Source organism: Gobio gobio (assembly GCF_949357685.1).
Source record: "Gobio gobio genome assembly, chromosome: 9".
Lineage (NCBI taxonomy): Eukaryota > Metazoa > Chordata > Actinopteri > Cypriniformes > Gobionidae > Gobio > Gobio gobio.
This window is the reverse complement of record NC_137115.1, coordinates 8,240,870-8,264,741: the sequence shown is the minus strand read 5'-3', so window position 1 is coordinate 8,264,741 and position 23,872 is coordinate 8,240,870. Positions and strand designations below refer to the sequence as shown.

General features: G+C 37.1%; 1 protein-coding gene across 1 annotated transcript in view; it reads left to right on the top strand.

Moving 5' to 3' along the window:
• Positions 1 to 23,872, top strand: part of cngb1a (cyclic nucleotide gated channel subunit beta 1a) — a 66,577-nt gene that overhangs the window by 36,021 nt on the left and 6,684 nt on the right. Inside the window, exons 18-36 of the mRNA XM_079825289.1 lie at positions 3,835 to 3,961; positions 4,226 to 4,256; positions 7,867 to 8,002; positions 8,096 to 8,113; positions 8,209 to 8,280; positions 9,008 to 9,162; positions 9,266 to 9,478; positions 10,880 to 11,088; positions 14,231 to 14,281; positions 14,389 to 14,475; positions 14,562 to 14,626; positions 14,740 to 14,862; positions 14,954 to 15,095; positions 16,833 to 16,992; positions 17,074 to 17,171; positions 19,921 to 20,004; positions 20,198 to 20,316; positions 22,130 to 22,276; positions 22,758 to 22,926. Of these exons, the coding sequence (XP_079681415.1) occupies positions 3,835 to 3,961; positions 4,226 to 4,256; positions 7,867 to 8,002; positions 8,096 to 8,113; positions 8,209 to 8,280; positions 9,008 to 9,162; positions 9,266 to 9,478; positions 10,880 to 11,088; positions 14,231 to 14,281; positions 14,389 to 14,475; positions 14,562 to 14,626; positions 14,740 to 14,862; positions 14,954 to 15,095; positions 16,833 to 16,992; positions 17,074 to 17,171; positions 19,921 to 20,004; positions 20,198 to 20,316; positions 22,130 to 22,276; positions 22,758 to 22,926 (2,206 nt within the window). The remainder of the gene's footprint in view (positions 1 to 3,834; positions 3,962 to 4,225; positions 4,257 to 7,866; positions 8,003 to 8,095; positions 8,114 to 8,208; positions 8,281 to 9,007; positions 9,163 to 9,265; positions 9,479 to 10,879; positions 11,089 to 14,230; positions 14,282 to 14,388; positions 14,476 to 14,561; positions 14,627 to 14,739; positions 14,863 to 14,953; positions 15,096 to 16,832; positions 16,993 to 17,073; positions 17,172 to 19,920; positions 20,005 to 20,197; positions 20,317 to 22,129; positions 22,277 to 22,757; positions 22,927 to 23,872) is intronic.

Sequence of the window (23,872 nt, the reverse complement as noted above, 5' to 3'; positions counted from 1 at the left end):
CAAATTACAAAAACAATAGTACATTTAAAAAAAAAAATCAGATACAGTAATATACAGATACAGACTTAATATGTATACATTTATTTAACATCTGTAGTTGTTTGATTAATATTAATGACAGACAAGTATTTAATTGGGCTGCTGAATGCATGGACGTAATATTCTGACACATATCCAGTTATTACCCACCTGTTTACGTAAACTTAAGCCATTACCGACTGTGTTCATGCGAGATACTCCACACGATGGACATTTCGACATCTGTGTGCGCGTGTATTTGACTATTCAGGCGCAAGGAGAACTGATCGCATGTGCGACAGAGAGAGAGCGCACGCAAAAGAACACTTCTGTTGTGTGTCATTCACCACGATTCCGCCTATCCCACCATCACTAACTGCAAGATAATCAATAAAGAATCGTAAGTGAATATTAATTTTGTGATACTATGGTCTTGGTATTTCATTTGGCGGACCCACTTTATATTAGGTGGCCTTAACTACTATGTACTAACATTTTAATTAATCATTTGATAAATTGCACTTAATGTGTACATACATGTCTTTACATTGTACTTACATTTTTAAATATACCTGTATGTAATTACATCTGTAATTAATTTCTGTGGTTACATTTGTAATTACACTGTTGACCCTTCCCTTACACCTAACCCTACCCTTAAACTTACTCATACCACCACACCTGTCCCTAACCCTACCCGTATCCCACCTCAATATCAGCAAAGGTGTTTTGCAATACAATATAAACACAGTAAGTACATTGTACTTATTTTTTGATGTAAGTACAAGTTAAGGAGTGGCTGCTTTACCCGCCACAGCTGAAATCTACCAGTGGAAAGCTACCAGTACCACTCAAATTATAACACATTATTACAAGCTTACCGTTGTGAATCGGGCTAAGGTAAGGAGATCGCTTTGAACACTGGCTGGTTATATACTTGCTCAAAATGATTTTGGATATTTTTTTAACCCAAAACATTTACAGACTGCAGCTTTAAGATGTGCCACAAAAAATATTTTGTACATTAATGCTGCAGACCGTGCTGGTAGATTTTTGTTTTGCTAAAGAGGGTATGCATTGACGTCACTTTCCTGTTGGGACACGGTCCCTCAGCCAGATTGAGTACAGTTTACTCCCTCCTGGAGATACTTGCAACAGACAGGAACTACAAGATGCAGCGTAAATGCTTTTGTCTGTCTGTCTGTGAAAATCCCCAGTGTTAAATCAACACTGCTCAGAGCACATATAGGGTGCTTCTCAATACTCAAATTAATGCTTCCTCGAAGAAGACATTAAATCTCTCAAGATCTCAATAAACAACTCCACAAACAACATTACCAGCTTCACTTATGATTGACTTTATGTCTTTCAGGCAAGAAGCTCTTATTGAGAATTAACAGCGGTTTAGATGTTGATGTTTTATTGAAAATGTTTGGGCACCATTATGGTGATCAGTGTTTCCTTTAGTTGGGCAGTTTGACTCTTGGCTTTTTATGTGAGTTTGTGGTCTTTGTAACAGTGTTTACTGAAACACATAATTTGTCACAAATTATTTGTCACAAGCCATAAACAAAGATGATCAGGTGATGTAGTTTTGATCATGCCACAATGTATTCTGGGAGCCACCGTAGTATAAAACTCATGGCTCCCAGCATGCATTGCAGCATGAAGCATGTCAACATTGTTGAGATTCATATACTGATTATTGATGTCTGTTTGTGTCTAAAAAAAAAAAAATCTAGCAATGTATTTAATTTAAAGAAAGGGGGAAATCATAGTGAAAAAGGTGAAGTTAATGCTGTTTGTGGAGATGTTTAATGAGATTGTGAGAGATTTAATGTCTTCTTTTATCTTCAGTTGACGTAATCTAAGGTTGTGGCTGAAGTCAGTTGTAGTTCGTGTGTTTCTCTTTCCTTCAGTGATTGTTAGCAGCAGATGTTCATCACTAATGGCTAATCATCACTTAATTAATCTCTTAATTATCTCATTAACTTTGACACTGCTTCAGAGTTACTTTAACACTCTGTAGAGTGGGACCATTATGTGCTCTGAGCAGTGTTGATTTAACACTGGGGATTTTGCTGTGTATCTATCCATCTATCTCAAACTGGGTTTGCCTAATATCTAACCAACTTGTAGAACACAAGGCTCATCGTAACCCTTACAAAAAGAAGTGTGTTTAAGTGTGCTATTCTATTCGTATATATTTCTTTCAATCGAAAACTAAGAAAGTATACTTTCAGTCTATTTCTTATGTACTTCTCAGAAATATACTTATACGTATAAAGTCTCTTAGGTATACTTGACTTATACTGACAGAAAAGTATAGGTTTTTTCTTTGTCATTACCGGCTGCAAAGATGAAGTTGGCGATGCTGACTCGCCATCTCCGCAGTAGTGGACGCACCAAGAGAGAAATGCATATGTCATACAGATACTATTTATTTTCGTTTTGAATTGTTTCGTTTAAAAGTAGACATTCCAAGCTTTCTATAGACATATTTCTTGAGTTTCGGTTAATTTATTAGATATGCTCTAGTCCATGATTAGCGCCATGATTATATTGTCTGCTATATTTGCATATTATTTATTCAATCTAGGCAATTGGTTGATTAAACATTGATCAAAATTAAGATAAAATTTTTACAAAACGAAATTCACTTTAAAGAAAAGCTTTCTACAAAACAAAACTTAATGAAGTGGTCAAAATATTTTCTAATCCACTCCATGTCTTCCAACATATTGTGCATCTTATGATGTGTCCTATACTGCTGTTCAATTTTCATAATCAATAGATGAAATTATATAAAAAATAATATAATATTTAAACATAAATATGAATTAACGTTTTTTTTTTTTTGATGGTGACAAACAGGGAATTAAATTTCATGTCAGAGCGGGATTTGAGCGAACATTGTTTTACCGGTGAACGTGAGCGGTTAATGAGTGGAGCGTTCGCTTGGGCCGTGAGCAATTGAGTGGAGCACGCTGGCATGGAGCAGAATATTGAGCTCAACGTCACACCGCTCCGCTTCGCTCACATGCTCTGACACACATACAGTAAATTATATAAACACAAACTTTTATGTTAGATGCAGTTAATTGCGATGAATCAATTTGACAGCACTAATTTCTTGCAATTCAGAGTTTTTATCTCACAATGCTGAATTTTTTTCTTCAAATTCCAAGTTTAAATGCGAGAAAAAAATTAAGAAATTGTGAGATATAAACGTTGAATTGTGAGGAAAAAGTCAGAATTTTGAGATATAAACTTAATAGTATATATCTATTAAGATATATCTATTGAGATATAAAAATAGTCAGAATTGCGAGGTTATTTATGAAGTCAGAATTGTGAGATAAGAACTCTTAACTTTTTTTCTTTTTTTTATTCCTTGGAGGAAACAAACTTCCATACCACACTGAACCAGCTATAACCAGCATAATCTAGCATGGAATAGCATTGAAATTGGTTTGAGCTTGATCAGAATCCCTTTTTTTTTTGTCCATAGTGATAGCTGCATCTAATATAGCATTGAAAGTAATGTTGCTATTTCATTTACCTTAATCTCTTTGAAATACCTAAAATAGCATCATAAATTCACTTTCTTTGCAGCTCAACCTTAAAGCATTCTGGTACAAATCTGATTGTCCGTCAGAGTGGTTGACTTTCATAATCCAATCTTCACACGTTCTTGTCTTTTGAGTTGTATCTGGTCAACAACTACAGATCTGATTGGTGGCTTACCAGTCTCTGAACGTTTGTGATGGACTGGTTGTGTTGTCATGACTAGACTGCTGCTCAAACCCTTTTCAGGAGCCTGGTGGACATCTGCCCGGTGGAGCCCTCGCCGCACGAGTCTGAGGTTTCAGATCAGGCACCCCAAAGTCCTGTGACCACTCAGCCTGAGCGCGCCACATCTTCACCTCCTGATGCTGACCAGGTAGCATTGCTTAAAACATATTAGCGCACTGGAACCAATAAACAAAACAAAAAAATTCAAGAAAAAAGTTAGAATTGCAATTACAAATACTGTAAATATTTACTGTATTTTTTTCAATCAATTAAATGCAACCTTTCAGAAATATAAAAATGATATTGTAGTTTTTTTGAATGGTAGCTATATGCATTTAGACATTTGAATTGGTCGTATTTGTCTTATGCTGTCTTATGCGTGTTTGCTTTTATTAATCTTCTGTTGCTACAGGAAGAGGAACCTCCTGAAGAAGGATGTGGAGGTCAGTGTGAACATGAACATATGTGCAATGTCTATATACAAGCAGTGTTGTCTGTAATCCATTACTAAGTAATTCATTACAGAAATGTAATTAATTTTACTTTGGAAAAGTAAAGTAAGCGATTACTCATGTTTTTTCTGTAATTGAATTATGGTTACTTCTGATGTAATTGCATTAAATACTTTTTGGACTTTTGAACAATTCTATATAAAACAATAGTGGATTTACCATCAAAATTTTACATCTACTGTAATGATAAAATTGAGGTTTTTAATGTAAACTTCTCCCTTTAAATACTTTGGTCAGTTCAAGAATAATCATGCAATTTTATATCTGTGGCAGTTTTATGTCTCTGCTTGTAAAATGGTAAAAAAAAAAAAAAATGGTAAATGGACTGCATTTATATAGCGCTTTCAACAGACCCATGGCCATCCAAAGCGCTTTACACATTGTATTGTTCAACTAGATGTTGATAGGATTTAGAAAATAATTAGTAATAAGTAATGCAATACTTTTTAGAGGGAGCAATTAGTACAGTAATCTACGCGATTGAAGATGTTATTAGCTAGTAATAAATTACTTTTTTAGAGTAACTTACCCAGCACTGTATCCAAACATGTATAAACCCAACATATTGGTCTAGCAGCAAGCATGTTGAGATAGATAAAGCAATACCTGTTGATTTCATGAAGCGAACATTACTGTCTCTGTTGAGATCCAGTTTGTACATAACCAGTGAAAGGTAATGTGCACGTCCAGTAATTGAACCGGTCTACCTATATCTGCAGTGCCCGCTAGCTGTTCTGACATAAAGAGCTGGGTTCTTCGCATCCCTCATGCTTCCGCATGTCTGAGCAACTTCCATCTGCTGAAAAACTATAACGTTCCCTTGCCCAAGATGCCCTCTGATCTCCTGCTGCTGTACCAGGAGATATCCCAGCTTCCAAAACAAGCCAACCAGTGCTTCCAGAACGTTCTCCATCGCCTCAACATCCTCACGCCCACGTAGAACGCCTCAGCAACAGCACGTAGTCTTTGAGTTAGAATCTGTAGCTAGTAGATTTACTTCTTAAAATTCCCAAGAGATTCATCCCAAGCTAAAGTGCCCTAAAATCCAGATCTTCCCATGCTTGACACCCATAGACACGGTTTCGAAGTGCCCTACAGTTACAGAAAGACACCAAACCTTCAACAATCTCTCAGGTGAACTGACTGTGCTAGATAGCGCTGTGCTGTGCTGTGCTGTGCTGTGCTGACTGTTCTGTGCCAGTGTTTTCGATAATGCAATATCCCTACTATTGTTTGTGCTATTGACATGGAATATTACCTCAAATCTTGCAGCCTATTGAGGAGAACTTTATTATTACCTACATTGATGTTTTCGCCTGGTGGACAATAAAATGGACGGAAAACCCCTTAGATTTTTTTGACAGTGTTCAGACTCTGAAATCTGAATTTCACAGAGATTTGGTTTCTTTTGACTGCTTCTGTGTGGGGCCCACCGAAATAGTATAGATCAGGTCTCTATACAGTGTGAGTGTTACACTCGCATTTTTGGAGCACGTGTGCAAATAAAAAAGTCCCCAAGAGTCCTTAAAAAGTCTAAATTTTATGATGTTTTTTATGATGATTTCTGAAAAAAAAAATTTGAATGAGCAGCCGACGAAAGTAAAGCATATACATTTCACAATAAGAGTCCTGATATATTTCGGGCTTGTTTATAATTAAAAGGTTTTTTTTTTCGTTTTTTTTCTGGTTATCATTGGTATATTGGTCATTTTACGCAAACTATATCTGACATTTAATTCATCATAAACTCTTGTAGCTTCTGTCTGGATAGCCCAGTCACAGGAAGAAAACACTAAAAACATTATTTAACACATTATTCAATATATAGATTGAAAAAAGTTGCTGCCTTAAATTTTTTGAAGTAAAATCAACTTGGATGTTTAAGTCATTTCAACTTAAATTACATTAAACTGACTTAAAAAAATGTGTTGAATCATGTATGACATAAAAAATAGCTTATTTTGATGAGTTAAAGCAGGTTTCCTCAAACTCAGTCCTGGAGGGCCGCTGTCCTGCAGAGTTTAGCTCCAACCCTGATCAAACTCACCTACCTGTGATTTTAGTGATCCTTAACATAGCTATACATAATAAAGGCTAGATGTCTCGTCCGTGCAGCTGACCAATGGAGGTCGACGTCCGCACCTGGCGGCCATCTTGTCACAGGCAGCTCGCTCACTCGTAACATTGTTTTCAAGGGTGCTTGCACTTTTTAAATAACCATAACTTGCTCAATTTTCTACCGATTTTCAAACTGTCTGGTTTGTTATAAACTTCAGAGATGTAGTTATGACACTGCATACTTATGAAAAATTATTCATAATTTGTTCAAGCATCCATAATTATAGCCACGTTAATAACGTTTGTAAGAAACCAAACCATTTGTAAATCCGTCAAGATTTCAGTGAGATAAGAGTATTTGTGTGAATGCAGATCACTCGCCTTACATCAGGTACCACAGAGCCCTGCCTGTGACAAGATGGCCGCCGGTGATGACGTTAGAGACTCCGCCGTAAGACATCTAGCCTTTATTATGGATATCTATGATCCTGAAGACCTTGATTAGCTTGCTCAGGTGTGTTTGATCAGGGTTGGAGCTAAACTCTGCAGGACAGTGGCCCAGTAGGACTGAGTTTGAGGAACCCTAAGTTAAAGCAATGTAAAAACAGATGTTGTTATCATAACCTATTGATCATATCATTTTTTGCTGTGTATCTGTTTATATATAGTAGTCAAAAGTGATGTCCGGAGGGGATATTTGTTTTCAATGACCCTACAATTTGATTAAACCATCAAAATATGAGGAAAGTACCAAATTACAGCTTCAGGTTTTATTTTACAACGCAAAAACATTCATAAAAAAAACATACATTGACTGTAACATAATCAGTTATTAATATTTTGTTGGTTCTCTCTTGTTTTTGTATGTGTTCCCCATTTCTTTATATGACAGACAGGCCAAAAATGATGTTTCATTGCATTATTACAAGTATAACAATTTACTCTCCAAGCACAACTACGCAATATGTTTACAAAATCTTTAATACATTTTTTGTAAAAAATATTTTAATAAAGGGTGAAGGTGTCAGTTTTCCTAGGCTGGACATCACTTTTGGCCACTACTATATATATATTGTCTATGTGGGCATCTAAATATATACATAATTATTAAATAATTTTTTTTGAATATTTTAATTTTATAATTTAAAAATATACTTAAAAACCTAGTGCCCTTTTTGTATTATAATACATTTTAAGGAAATTTGCTTGTAAATGTCTTAAATCCCTTTATTAAGGAAAAACACATTATTATTATTGTGTCCCTAGCATTTTTTAATGCACTCTTACATTTTTACATTAGAAAAAACTGTCAGTCAGCTTCAAATGTAAAAATGTAGTTTGTTCTGTATTTTTTATCATTTTCTTTCTGTAGAATCTGATCATAGTTTGTTCATCTCTAAATTTCCATTTCACATGCACAATGAATGTTTTTTTTGTTTTTTTATATATTTCAACGCTAAAATGTAATTGTGTGTGCTCTCAGAAAACAGCCATGTGAAGCCAGCAGTGATGGTAGAGGAAGTGGAGGATGGAGAAATGACCGTTCCCAAAATCATTGTTGCACCAGAGCCAGACTCAATGACCCTCACTGTTCCTGTAGCAAATCTGACAGCCTGCAGGTCAGTGTTTCACCATCTGATCGATTTATTATCAGCTAAATCATTTAAGCTATTTCACTAAAAGTACAGTTTTTTTCCCCTTTCCACTCTCAGCAAAGTTGTGGATTCAGAGTAGGTTGTTCTTCATCTAAAATATGTAGTTTTGTAAGCTATAGCTGCTATAGTAAAGACTGCAATTTGTCATACTGTATGTTGTTGTTCAATAGAATGCCTCTTGGTGAGGAAGATGAAGACAGTCGAATGGAAATGAATGTGGCTGATCTACTCAATGTGGGCGAGTGAGTCTTTAAAAAGCCAAATATTTCATATTTGTTGTGTGTGTGTGTGTGTGTGGGGGGAGGGGGGTACGTTAAATTTTTTTGCACATAGCACTGGTGGTGTTAAATCTCATAAAACAACCACAAGTAGCAGCAATGTCCGTCACTTAAATAGGCAGGTGACTGGCAAAAGGACTGATGTTTCATACAGGGCATGCAAAATTCAACCCTTAACAAGAAGACTTGTTCTTTCTTTGCCCAAAATGGCAAACATACATAGCCCAATATCACTGACTTCAATACAAACAACATCCATTTACAATTCAACCTCACAACAACATTAAACTTAAGTAACATTCAATTTAAAGAAGATCTACATTTCTCACTTTCATTCATGAAAATAACATATCATGTGTCAATTATGTGTCACGCATAGTGGACGATTTCTGCCACCTGTGGGTAAACAAACACTTTTAAAATGAAAATTACCATTATAACCAGTAGATGGCTGCCGAGGACCACTCATTAGCTCATTTGCCATAATTATTTTCACAGATTATTATAGCAAACTTTAGTACTTTTATTGTTCTGAAGTATGATGGCAGGTACAGGAAAAGTCACAAAGTCTCATGCCATTTAGATGAAGGGAACTGTTTTATATCTCAAAACCCTTGCTTAGACTCAAAAAAGGAATGTCATTGGTGAACTTGAGACATGACTTTCTCCAATATGTTGTCATTTCCTGTAGAGGCTATGAACGGCCCATGTCTGCAGCCAGTCTAACAAGCATAGTTGTGAATGAGCGACTGCAGGAGCTGGTCAAGCTGTTTAAGGGGCGAACAGGCCGTGTAAGAGATAAACTGACGGATCCAGACGACTCTGATGAGGAAAGCCCTTCGGCATGTGAGTAGATTTGTATTTACTCTTTATTTTACTGTATTAGTTCAGTAATGTAAGGTCAAGGATAGATACTGTAGTTCCTTCACCTTTGATATTTGAACCCTAGCTCCAGCCAAAAAGCCTGCCGACGCCCCGCCTCCTCCACCACCTCCTCCAGAGGAAAAGAAAGACGAGGATGAGGAGGCTGAAGAGGAGGTGCAAATCTATGAGTTTATGGGATACAAGTTCCCAGTTCCTCAGTTGAAAATGCCCCAGGTTCCTGATTGGCTGAGAGCTATACTGGAGTACCGTTTCCCGTCCAGCATTGATCCGTACACAGGTGAGATCTACAAGAATCTGAAAGCTATGGGCCATTTTTAGAATAATTAATATAGAAGTAAACTACCTTATTTACGTGTTATATCATGAAGAATGTCTATTGAAAGCAAGCCAATTTTTTTCTGAAAAATGGTCAGGAAACTTAAACTTAAAATGAACTAATCTCCTGTGAAAAAGAAGTACACTCTAGCATACTTTTAAAAACAGTAGTTATTATGGAATAATATAATTTAAAAGAATATACTTAAGTTTGAACTGAATGCAATGTTCTCAGACTCTTAATTTTATGTTATTTACAATTTAAATAAAATGTATTCTAGTTAAAATTTATATTAAGTGCAATTAGTTGAACTTAAAGGGTTAGTTCACCCAAAAATGAAAATTCTGTCATTAATTACTTACCCTCATGTTGTTCGACACCCGTAAGACCTCCGTTCATCTTTGGAACAGAAATGAAGATATTTTAGTTGAAATCTGATGGCTCTGAAAGTCCTCCATTGGCACAATGCACGGTTCCCTCTCAAAACCCTTAAAAGGTACTAAAGACGTCGTTACAAAGTCCATCTCACTAAGTCCATCGCGCAAAAAAACCCTAAATAACGACTTACATAGTGATGACGATTTCATCGTAAGTTGTAAGTCGTTATTTAGGGTTTTTTTTGCGCACAAAAACTATTTTCGCCGATTCATAAAGTTATTTTAGAACCACTGTAGTGAGATGGACTTTGTAACGACGTCTTTAGTACCTTTTAAGGGTCTTGAGAGTGTAAAGTGCCATTGTGCCAATGGAGGCCTTTCAGAGCCATCAGATTTCAACTAAAATATCTTCATTTCTGTTCCGAAGATGAACGGAGGTCTTACGGGTGTCGAACGCTTTATTGACCCACTTAAAAAGGACTTAAGTACATATTTATATATAATTTCTTACATATAGTTACTTCTACTGTCGTTGAAATATTGTTATTGGGTACTGCTGAATGTATTGACAAGCATTTATGTTGAACTAAAATGTATTTTAATGCCAATTATTTTGACCCTTGTATATCATGAATAAAAATATATTTGTAATTACACATTTGTATGATAAAGTTGCGAGTTAAAATTAGAACTTTACTTTACTTTAAGTACTTAACATGTGCTCTAGAATGTCAACACATCAGAATAAGTGTACTTCAAAATGACTAAAGATTAAAACACAATTATTTAAAATGTACTTAAAGTAAAACTTTTAATTTGACATTACAAAGTGCCGTTTTAAAAGTCTAAGTGTGCTAAGAAACATTCACGAAACTGTACTCTTTAAGTAGACTTAAATGGCCTTTTATTTCAATAATACTATATGCAAACATTTTTTTATTTTTTTTTACATTTAATCAAATTAAGCAGACTTTGATTCTTTCAGATTTGATCTACGTGGTGTGGCTGTTCTTTGTGACGTTTGCGTGGAACTGGAATGTTTGGCTGATCCCTGTGCGCTGCACTTTCCCATATCAGACCTCGGAGAACATTCACTGGTGGCTGCTGATGGACTACCTCTGTGACGGCATTTACATTCTTGACATCGTGGTCATGCAACCCAGACTGCAGTTTGTGAGAGGAGGGGACATTGTGGTGAGCAAAAGCAACCTACTGAGATGAACACAACGTCCAATAATGTGTGACAAACAGAAAGTGGTGTGTTTTGAACTGCATATCTACTGTTATATATGAAAGCTTGCTTCCGCCATGGAATAAAAAAAGTAAAAAAGGTATTTGCGACTCACAATTCTTACAATTCAAACTTTATAACTCAAAATTGCGAGTTGATATGTTACAATTCTGAAAAAAAAGTAAATTGCAGGATATAAACTCGCAATTTAAAGTTATAAAGTTAGAATTGCGAGACATTTTTTTTATTAAAACCATAGACTGTAAAAATATATGGACGTAGTGTCCGTGACGTCACCCATAGGTTTCTGAAGAGCAGTTTTGAAGCGTAAAGTAGGGTCGAGCTGGCCGTTGCCGTCTTAGCAGCGCGTCATCGCATGTCACTCCCTGATAACAGAAAATGGGCAAAGAGGCGGGACGTGGCTGGAGCTGAGGTGACGCGATGACTTACAGACAGCAGACAAACGGCAATCCACCTGTCACTCAAAGTGGCCACGCCCTTAATTATACAGAACTTTAAGGCTTTATATAATGTAAACGGATGAGTTATAAAAAAATTCACCCCCCTCACAGTTGTCATGAAGGGCAAAACTAGCCGTATAGACCAAAACCACAATTTGTACCAGGCTGAAAACATGTGTTTTTTCTGCTGTAAAGTTGGGCATTTTAACATGGGGCTCAATGAGATTCTGCTCCCTTCTGGAGCCTGTCTCTAGCGGCCAGTCGGTGAATTGCAGTTTAAGGCACTTCCGTATTGGCTTCAAGAGAAACTGGGGGAGGTTGCCGCTTAATTAAAACTCATAGGAAAATCACTAATAAAAGCATTAATAAACACAAATTTCCTGTGGTGTGCCTCAAGGATCTGTTCTTGGTCCTCTTCTATTTCTATATGCTTCCCCTTGGTCAGATCATCCAGGTCTTAATTCCCATAGTAACTCTGATGATACCATCTATCTTACCTGTCAGTGCCTATCCTCCCCATTCCATCACTTCCTGTCTACAAGATCTCCAAGTATGGATGGCTCAAAACTGAATAATGATAAAACATAAATCCTATTAGTAGGCCCTAAATCCCTAAATACCACAGACCTTATTTTACTCATAAATTGGAAAAGATAAAAACATTATTAAAACCCATAGGAAAATATTGAAGGAACCACTGGCAAATTCTGAGAAATAAGTCAGAATTGTACAATATAAACTTGCAATTGCGAGTCAGAAGTCAGAATTGCAGGTTTTCTTTTTTCTCAGATGTTACATGCAATTGTGAGTTATATATCACAAATTCTGAGAAATAAAGTCAGAATTGCTGTATACAAACTCTGAAATCGGAGGAAAAAGTCAGTATTGTACAACATAAACTTGGAAAAAGTTTATATTGCGAAATATAAACTCACAATCGCGAGAAAAAAAGACATAATAGATAAAAGTCACAATTATCTTTATTCTTTTTTTCAGTGGCGGAAGCTTCCATAGTTTAATTATTTTAATCTAACTAATTTATTTTTAGGGCCCGAGCACCAATGATGTGAGGACCATATTGTAATTGCTCAGTCTATTATTATTATTCTTCAAAATTAATCGCATTTTTGAGAGCCTAAACATGCTCGAAAACTCATGAAACCTTGCACACGTGTCAAAAGTGGTGAACATTTTCGTCTGATATGGGTTTCAGAATGAATGGCTCGATAGCGCCACCTACAAAATTTCAATTAAGCGGCATTCACGTTACGTTTCATCTACGAGTATGAAATTCAGTAGACACTCGTAACAGCCCAATACCTACAAAAAAGACCCTGGGTGCAAAATCTGAAAACCAACAGGAAGTGAGATATTTTGAATTATCTCTGCAACATTTTTGCAGTTTTTGTAATTTCCAGACGTTGCACTTTCACAAACTCCTCCTAGAGATTTAATCAGATCAACATCAAATGTGGTCAATCTTATCTAAAGGCCTTGGCAACGTTAAATTATGAACATCCTGAGTTTTCACTGAAGGGCGTGTCCGTGGCGGCCTGACAAACTTTGATGTTTCGCCATGAAACAGGAAGCTGTTGTAACTCGGCCATACAATGTCCGATCTGCTCCAGTCCAAACTTCATATGTTTGATTAGACTGGGTAAACCCAGCCTGATCTGCCGGCGATTTGATTTCGCCCTGCAACTCAGTCTGGAAACCTGTACATTCATTTATCCTGCTTCTGTTACACTTTTGCGGGAACCAATCACAGACCGGCTTACCTGGCGCGCTATTGGCAGGTTTAACATGATGATGGATAGAGGATATGATGACGGTCGTTGCCCGTTGATCACGCCTCGTGTAGTCTGATTGGTTGAAGGGCTATCCAATTGCAAACAGAGTAATTTGATTTATTCTCGTTTATCACGCCTCTTGTGCAGTAGAAAATACAGAGCAGACTCCCCAGACCAATGTTCAATCTTAAATTGAGCTTGGTCTGGTGATAGCCAGACAAATGTTTGAGAGGAGTCCAGGCCTGAAGACATCTACATGACAATATTCAGTTAGCCATAGCACTACCTACTGGCAACAGAAAATGGCATGCTTTACACTGTAATTCACTCCCACAAACACATTTAAATATGCCACAAAGTACCAAACATGCTAGAAACACATTAAATCATGCAACACTCGGCTAAGTGCTAATGTATGCGATTTATGCCACGAAACAACGGAAGTTGTTGTAACTCAGGCATACAATGACCGATCTGCCCCAAACTTCACATGTTGGATAATAGTCCTGATCTGAAGACATCTACATGCCAATATTCAGTTATAGTCTAAGCGCCACCTTCTGGCAGCAGGAAATGTGGCACATCGAAGTGACTTTTCTCCTATTTTTATCCACTTAAATTCGTCGCCCACTATTCACTGTTTTCTCGGTGACCCCGGGTGCGAGGGCCCTTTCATCAGTGCTTGCAGCTTTAATTGTGAATTGTTTTGCTTGAAATAGTTTTTTTTTTATTTTTATAAACTTCACAAGGTTTAATATTGTGTTGTTCTTATGAAATAACATTCATAGAGTGTGTTTCTTTTACTTTATTGATATCTGTTGATGTTTGCCTATTTTATGTTTTGTCTTTCTAAGTGTGACAAAAAAGACATGAGAGAGAACTACATGCAAACCGAGCGATTTAAGGTAAAACTCTTTATTTTCTACTAAATCAATGCATTGACGCTGATCAAGTAACTTCAGCGTGTTATTAAAGCAGCATCCTAACCTTCGGTGCATGCTGGATGTTTCAGATGGATGTGATCAGTCTCTTCCCACTGGATGTCCTGTACGTCTTCACAGGTGTCAAATCACTCTTGCGGTTTCCTCGCCTTCTAAAGGTAAAAAACATGCCGTCCCTAATCTCTCCCCACTGTCACACACAAATACCTCTAATACTCACACTTATTCTGTGTCGCTTTTGCAGTACAATGCATTCTTTGAGTTTAATGATCGTCTGGAGGCTGTGATGAGCAAAGCATACATTTACAGGTAAGACCAGATGCCACAGCTAGAGGTCACCATTACACACAGCGAATACCATTTAAAGGCACAGTTCACCCAAATAATGAAGATTTTATTTACGCTCTGCCGTGTGATTCCAGGGTGATCCGTACGAGTGCTTACCTGCTATACTCTCTGCACTGTAATGCCTGTGTTTTCTATTGGGGATCTGACTATGAAGGACTGGGTTCTACTAAATGGGTCTATAATGGCAAAGGAAACAGGTGACCTTATCCATCTCAACGCTTTACTGAGTGGCGTGTTATGCACAGTGTAGATCATGTAATATAACGACTCTGTGTTTGTGTGATACAGTTATATTCGCTGCTACTACTTTGCTGTGAAGACTCTGATCACCATCGGAGGTTTGCCTGATCCCACCACTGTCTTTGAAATCGTCTTCCAACTGGTCAACTACTTTGTGGGAGTCTTTGCTTTCTCCATCATGATCGGTCAGGTGGGACATATACATGACAAAACTTCTGGGTTGTCAAAAACATGTCAAGGTTATATTTGTCACAGTGGCTGATGCACACAACAAAGGAGTAGAGAAACAAAGCCTTTAATCGATAAATCCACAACAGAAAACTCAGGAGATAGCTGGAGGAACAGTAAACACTTCTAACATAGACAATATGCAACACAGGAAACTGAGGGCTTAAATACACAGAGGATGATTGACTGAAACAGAAACGCTGTTAGCTCATTGAGAATACCAAGGAAAATGGGAACAAGGAAACTAAACAAATACATGTGACAATATTTCACCGCAAAGTCAAAAGAAAGAAAGAATATGGAATATTAATATTCATAAAGAATATGACTCATTTTAAGACCATAAAGTACAAATATTTTCATTATTTGCACAATTCCCCCCAAAAAATCTCATTACTGTAATACAAATAAATGCATTTTTTAGAAGAATGTATACTTCATGTATGATTGCAGATCTAATCAGGGTTAATATAGTTGACTAAAACCATAAAAAACCATTCGTTACTTGAAATAAAATAAACTTTAACTGAAGTAAAATAAAATATAAAAGCCAGTTGCCAAGGCAGCATTTCTCATTTTCATTTAGTTAAATTGATGTACTAAAATAATTTATAAAAACTATATAGACAGTATTACCAAAAAAACTAATTAAAAAAACATTTAAACGTTTAAAACTAAAATGAAACCAGCAAATATAAATATTAAAATAATTAAATAATTCAAAATATGAAAAAACTGTAATAGTATCTCAGTGATAGTAAAATAACTATATATCAAATGTAAATATTAAAATAATGAAATAATTCAAAATATGAAAAAAAAACTGTAATAGTATCTCAGTGATAGTAAAATAACTATATATCAAAGATAAATATTAAAATAATGAAATAATTCAAAATATGAAAAAAACTGTAATAGTATCTCAGTGATAGTAAAATAACTATATATCAAATATAAATATTAAAATAATGCAATAATTCAAAATATGAAAAAAACTGTAATAGTATCTCAGTGATAGTAAAATAACTATATATCAAATATAAATATTAAAATAATTAAATAATTCAAAATATGAAAAAACTGTAATAGTATCTCAGTGATAGTAAAATAACTATATATCTAAGGAGAATCACTAATTGCAAAAATACAATAAAAAAATAGCAAAAAATTATTAAAATAAATCATCCAGCTTGGTTTTGGTAAATAAGACTGTATATATATTTTATACATACATACATACATACATACATACATATATATATATATGTATATATATATATATATATATATATATATATATATGTCTATATTATTATATTATATATATATATATATATATATATATATATATATATATATATATATATATATATATATATATATATATATATATATATATATATATATATATATATATATATATATATATATATATATATATATATATATATATATAATATAATAATACTGAAGCCGCTTCACTGTGCTCGTCCCCTGCTCGGTCGTGTTTTCTCGTCTGCTCTTGCTTATTTTTGTCTGAAATACATCCTAGACATGTTTTTGTGAAATTCACCTTCTAGTTTAATAGTACTGTTTTTCATATCATCAACAGCAACATTTAAAAGTGTGACTGCCACTTTAAAAAATATGAATTCGTGAAACTGCATGCAGTGTAAAGTTGTCCCTCTGTGCTGTGTAGATGAGAGATGTAGTTGGAGCCGCCACAGCAGGTGAGGCCTACTACAGACACTGTGTGGACAGCACCGTCAAATACATGAGCTCCTACAGGATCCCCCGCGATGTCCAGAACCGAATAAAAACCTGGTACGACTACACCTGGAAGTCGCAGGGCATGCTGGGTAAGCACAATCCGATTGCACTGGACGTTTACATGTATCATTATTTGTTTTGGCTGTGTTTTATGATCCGTTTGTCTTCAGATGAACAGGAGTTACTTGTACAGCTGCCAGATAAGATGCGTCTGGACATCGCAGCAGACGTAAACTACAGCATCATCAGTAAAGTGGCGCTCTTTCAGGTGAGTTTCTATTACCTCTTTCACTCTTATCTTTCTTTCATGAACACAGTACACTGATTTAGTACTGCTGGAAAAACAGATCATTCCAGTTTAAGGTGGCCAAGCTGGTTTGTTGCTGGTCCAGAGTGGTCTACCAACTAACCAGCTTGAACAAGATGAATACTAGGTTAAAACAAGCTACACTGACTGGTCGTCCAGCTGACTAAACATGTACATAAGCTTGAACCATAAATGGACTAAATACAAATGTACCAGATTATAGCTGGATCAAGCAGGGTCCATGGACCTTCATTCAAACAAATTCACCCTATTTACTAGTGGTGTGAATGAGATGTTTCATCTCCATACAGTCCGACATAGATTCTCTTAGCCAGCCGCACAATATTTTATCAAAACATGCTTTGATACGATAGTGATTTGATTATATTTAGGGCCCTGCGATCGATATTACGATATTATGTGCCTAATTTGCACAACCAGTTACATTTTTATTAACTCACAAAATAAAATGTATTTGAATCCTGTATCCCAATTTAGACATCCACAACAAAAAATACACTCTTTAGTTTTTTAAATGCTATAAAATAATAATAATATATATATAGATTTTTAAAACATTGCATTGATACATAATATTTTTGGTCATTTGATCGTTGAAACCAGACATATCAACGTATGGTTACACCCACTGATCTATATACATGTATATTCTATTTCTTAATGCACACCAGCTAACAAAATATGTTCACTAACGTTCACATTAAGTTATGAACATTTTATTTCTGAAGGTTCAAAATGTCCAGATTTTTAAATGTTTAAAAAAAAAAATCCTTCGATATGCGAACATTAAGGGAACATTCAATTTCATAATTTTTGCTAACATTTTAGGAATGTTACTTTTGAATGCTCTCTGAACATTCGGAAGAAAGTAAAATTTAAATAAATGTTAGTTAGACGAATGTCAATTGACCGTTCGCAAAGACCCGCCCCCTTTTGTTACTGTTGCTATGTCCGACAAGCCATGGCGCTCTCACACCACACACACGTGTTCTCATGTAGAGAAAATACATCGCCGGAGCAAAGAGGACACTGACAACACGCCGACAGACAGGACAGAGCAAGTTACTTTTGATATGAAACAAAGTCTTAACTTTAAAATTGTCTTTTTTTTTAAAGAAATTTAAACAATAAATACCGTTTTGTGGCTATTTAATGTGTCGTGATCGCTGTTGAGCCTCAGTTAAAGCTTCTGAACTGATTATCTCTTCCTTGTAGTTCATTAATAAGCACGAAATAAACATGAATGAACACTAAAAGAAATGTTGTTTCAACCGCGGAGAGACATCAGTACACACCGTTTTTCAAGTTCAAGTCCACCGACGTTAATCTACGAACTCTCCTGACTGCTTTGTCGGACACAACGGCAGATTCGGCGATGTGATTGGTCAGATCGCCTGTCAATCAAACTTGCGGCGAAGGGTGAATTGTTTTGAGAATGTTCCCTGTTAGCTGGGACACTCCAGGTCGGCCTTGTACTCATTTTACCATTAAAATTGTTTTATCTTTGTCATTTTTCACCAAATGTAGTAACTTGCTCAACCTCTGAAACAACACTCAAGCCTTATTTGGATCAAATATGGACAAACCCTAGCCTGGTCCTACCAGACTCTTGTACATTTCATTTGTACAGAGAGTCTGGCCACTTTCCATTGACAAGCGTTATCTTCCATGAAGGCAGGCACTCAGTTGAAGTTTAAAACTATTGGATCTGCCCAGAGCCACTCTCTGGATCTGCTATAACCAATCGCTAACGTTTGGTCGTGACGCATGTCATCTCAAACTAGCGCACGACATCAACGTCATCATTCTCAGCCACTCCCTCTGTTCGCTGATTGGACCGCTTAAAATTTGACCGGAGAAAACCAGCGAATATACCACAATCCCAGACGGAGTACTGAAGGAAAATGAAAATTGAGCGGAAGTACGTAGGAGGGCGGAGCCAGGCTAGACAACCCCATCCATTGGTTTACATTTTTAAACCCAATGGCTGGGTTTGTCCATATTTAACCCATGGGCGTCGGAACCATGTATGTGGGTGGGACAAGACCCGCCCACTTTTTAAGATAATGATATTGGACCCACCGTCTCTAATTCAGGGCATGTCTGTTTACCTACCCCTAACCAATAAACACTTGTTATTAAACAAGTTAGACGCTTTAATTTAACTTTTCCAATATTTTTTTTTTTTCTTCATTTTTATTGTAAATAATTGCCTTTCCGATCTGATATGTGATGGGAAAAGGGAGTAGAGCGAGTTCGGCAAAAGGTGGATTCGAACCCTGGGTCGATTTGCGATGCCATGTGTCTTATACCCCTACACTATTGCTGCTGTAAATAATTCTGTGTTTTCCGTAACTTTGTCTGGCCCAACTAGACGTTAAGCAAACAAGGCGATATATTTGTACTTAATGTAAATGGCATCTACTCCAGTAAGATTTTTCTGGGAGAGGACCCGCCCACATTTCTTTTGCTTGCGAGGCCCATGATTTGACCCAAACATGGGTTGGAGCAACCTATCATTTTTAGAGTGAACTTTCCAAGTGCTGTTATTTTTCAACACGTCTCGTCATATGTAGATCACTTCTCACCATCCAATCAGTTCCCAATGGATTAACTCATTTTGTTTCTCTTTGAACGGGTTGTGGAAGCTGTTGTTGACTTTAAAGTCTTTGACTCCTGTTCATTCCAGGGATGTGACAGACAGATGATATTTGACATGCTCAACAGGCTGAAATCTGTGGTGTACCTTCCAGGAGACTCTGTTTGTAAAAAAGTAAGCAATATGCCACTTTTTTGTGACGTTTTACTGTACATGTGCTTTGCTACTGGCTTGCAAAAACATTTTAAAACCTATTTAATGGCCAGTATATTTGAAGGTTTTCTTAGTAAAGGTCACATCAAACAGCCACCATGAAAGAGCCTTTTATCTGTTAGTGTTTTGAACTGACTCTGGCTCTGGCGTCCAGGGCGAGATCGGCCGAGAGATGTACATCATCAAAGCTGGAGAGGTGCAGGTGGTTGGAGGGCCTGATGGGACGACAGTGTTTGTGACTCTGAGAGCTGGCTCTGTGTTTGGGGAAATTAGGTGAGTAATGATCATTATTGGAGCGCATTTACACCTCTTATTAGACAGTTCAGGCAAAACTACTGATCAGGTCAGTTTATATTATTGCCAAGTTTGCCAACTGATTAAAATAATAATGTAATGTATGCAATTCGCTCATCCATGTTAAAGGTAGTCCACCCAAAACTGTCTTATGTGTAATATAAATGTTTGTTTACAACTCTGTTATATTATCTAAAAATGAATAGTAATTGAATAGATTGGACTGTTGTTAACTTTAAAGGGATAGTTGACCTAAAAATGAAAATTCTGTCATCATTTACTCACCCTCATGTCGTTCCAACCCTGTAAGACTTTCGTTCATCTTTGGAACACAAATAAAGATCTTTTTGATGCAATCTGAGAGATTTCTGTCCCTCCGTTGACAGCTACACAACTACCACTGACGCTTCAATAAGTTCATAAAGAGATCATAAAACTAATCCATATGAATTGAGAAGTTTAGTCCAAATTTTCTAAAGAGACTTGATCGCTTTATATGATGAACAGATTGAATTTAGGCTTTTATTCACATATAAACATTCATCAACTCACACATCAGTTGTGGTAAACAGAAGCTCAATCATGTTCACTTGACATGCGAGAAACAATGAGGTTCATTCTTGTGTTACGCAGCACGTTTGAGCTTCTGCAAGAACCAATGAGGTTCATTCTTGTGTTACGCATCACATTTGAGCTTCAACGAGAACCAATGAGGTTCATTCTCGTGTTATGCGTCACATTTGAGCTTCTGCAAGAACCAATAATGTTCATTCTCGTGTTACGCATCACGGTTGAGCTTCTGCGAGAACCAATGAGGTTCATTCTTGTGTTACGCATTTGAGCTTCTGCAAGAACCAATGAGGTTCATTCTTGTGTTACGCATCACATTTGAGCTTCTGCAAGAACCAATGAGGTTCATTCTTGTGTTACGCATCACGTTTGAGCTTCTGCAAGAACCAATGAGGTTCATTCTTGTGTTACGCATCACGTTTGAGCTTCTGCAAGAACCAATTAGGGTTCATTCTTGTGTTACGCATCACATTTGAGCTTCTGCAAGAACCAGTGAGGTTCATTCTCGTGTTACGCATCACATTTGAGCTTCTGCAAGAACCAATGAGGTTCATTCTTGTGTTACGCATCACGTTTGAGCTTCTGCAAGAACCAATGAGGTTCATTCTTGTGTTACGCATCACGTTTGAGCTTCTGCAAGAACCAATTAGGGTTCATTCTTGTGTTACGCATCACATTTGAGCTTCTGCAAGAACCAGTGAGGTTCATTCTCGTGTTACGCATCACATTTGAGCTTCTGCAAGAACCAGTGAGGTTCATTCTTGTGTTACGCATCACATTTGAGCTTCTGCAAGAACCAATGAGGTTCATTCTTGTGTTACGCAGCATGTTTGAGCTTCCGCAAGAACCAATGAGGTTCATTCCCGTGTTACGCATCACGTTTGAGTTTCCGCAAGAACCAATGAGGTTCATTCTTGTTACAGATGAATTAATGACAGAATTTACATTTTTGGGAGAACTATTCCTTTAACCTTTTATAGTATAGTAATGTACCAACTGACAGGGTTCCCTCCCTGTATAGTTTACATCTTTAGTTTAGTTTTTTTCTTTAATATCCAAAGAAATCTATGTTGAATCAAGTCGAAATCTGAATGCAAACAAATCAAGAGCTTGTCTATCGTAATCAAATGATGAAATCTGTGTCAATGCCCAGCCCTGTAATGGAGCCCCACAGTGGGACATTGTGTTATGTGACATTTTTTGTGTGTGTCCACTCCATCAGTTTGCTGGCGGGTGGTGGTGGGAACCGACGAACAGCTAACGTAAAGGCCCATGGTTTTGCTAACCTCTTCATCTTGGATAAGAAGGACCTGGCAGATATCTTAGTGCACTACCCCGAGTCCCAGAAGCTACTGCGCAAGAAGGCCAAGTGAGGGGATCAGTGCTCAAACCTCAACCAAGAGCCCCTGCAATCCTCACACACACACACACACAGAAAACTTCATCCAGCGCAGTGGTCGGAGCCATTTACAGCTCTGTATCACACTCACAGATCTCCTAGTGCTATAGATTAGCCATGTTTGCTAAATATCATCTGATGTTCTCCTCGTACTGCATTTCTTTCTCTCTGCATCCCTCTCTTACCCTCATTTCTCTTTAATGGTAGGAGGAATTAGTGTTTGATTTAGTTTGGAGGTTATTGAGATAATGAAAAAGCATGATCTGTTGAGTCGCATGATCTGTTCACCCGTGGGACCAATTTACTGTGCATGTGTGTTGAATGATGTTATGTAAGTGCTTGAGATCGTCAAACCCTATGGAGCTCCACTTCCTGTTACAGTCTCAGCAATGCACATTCTAGCTTACAACTCAACGTCCTGTCATCCTAATGAGTTTGTCTCCTTCCATAGGAAAATGTTGACCAAAGATAAGAAGCCGGCTGAGGAGAAGGTTAAAGAGACGGGTGAGATCATCACTCAGCGTCCAGAGACACCCAAACTCTACAAGGCTGCCTTGGAGGTTGCCACAGGACAAACGTTTGTCAAGCTGAAGGAGGCATATAAGGGAGCAACTCTAGAGGTATTTATGATGCTTTCGGCCAAAAACATACCCTGAAGCCAGACAACATCTCTGATTGAAAAACAGATCATTAATAACTAAAAATATTGTCCTTCACTGTGAATCTCAAATCGGATACAGTGCCTTTGAATGCATTGTGATACATCAACGACATCAAACGTCATTGGTTCTCATGTGTCGTGAGACCAAACCTGAAGAGTCAAACCATATTGATTTTCATTTAGGGTGCGTTCACACTCGTAGTTCGGTTCGTTTGGTCCGGACCAAAAAACAAAAACAAAACATATAGTCCTGGTCCACTTAGCGTTCACACTGGCATTTTTAACAGCGAACCAAACCAAAGGCATAGGGATACGGTCACAACCTGATTGGTCGGCTTTTATGGCGTATATTTTGCGACGGAACTTTCTTACTGAACATTCAAAACAATGCTGTGTGCTGGATTAAACGCAATCATTTTATGGTTTTATTTTTACCAGCTGAGAACTCACAAAGAGCTCATAAAATGTTCAAAACATTCAAAACAGCCCCAGGATTTCCTCCGTTGTATGCAGAAACGAAGATCTGCTGCAAAGAGACGGCAGTTGATGAGGCACTTTACCTCCTCGTTGCGCCACGTTTGCCCTCTACTCATTTTGGAAACACCGATCTTTCCGCGTCGTCAAATCAGCTGACTTGTAGCGTCACCTTTTTAATCAAACCAAACATGACAAGTGTGAACGCACCCTTAAAGGAACACCGCGACTTTTTGGGACTTTAGCTAATTCACTGTATCCCCCGGAGTTAGATAAGTCCATACATACCATTCTCATCTCCGTGCGTGCCATAACTCTGTCTGACGCACCCACCGCTAGCCTAGCTTAGCACAAAGACTGGAGGTAAACGGCTCCAGCTAGCCTACTGCTCAATAAGTGACAAAATATGTGACGGCACAATGATATTACGC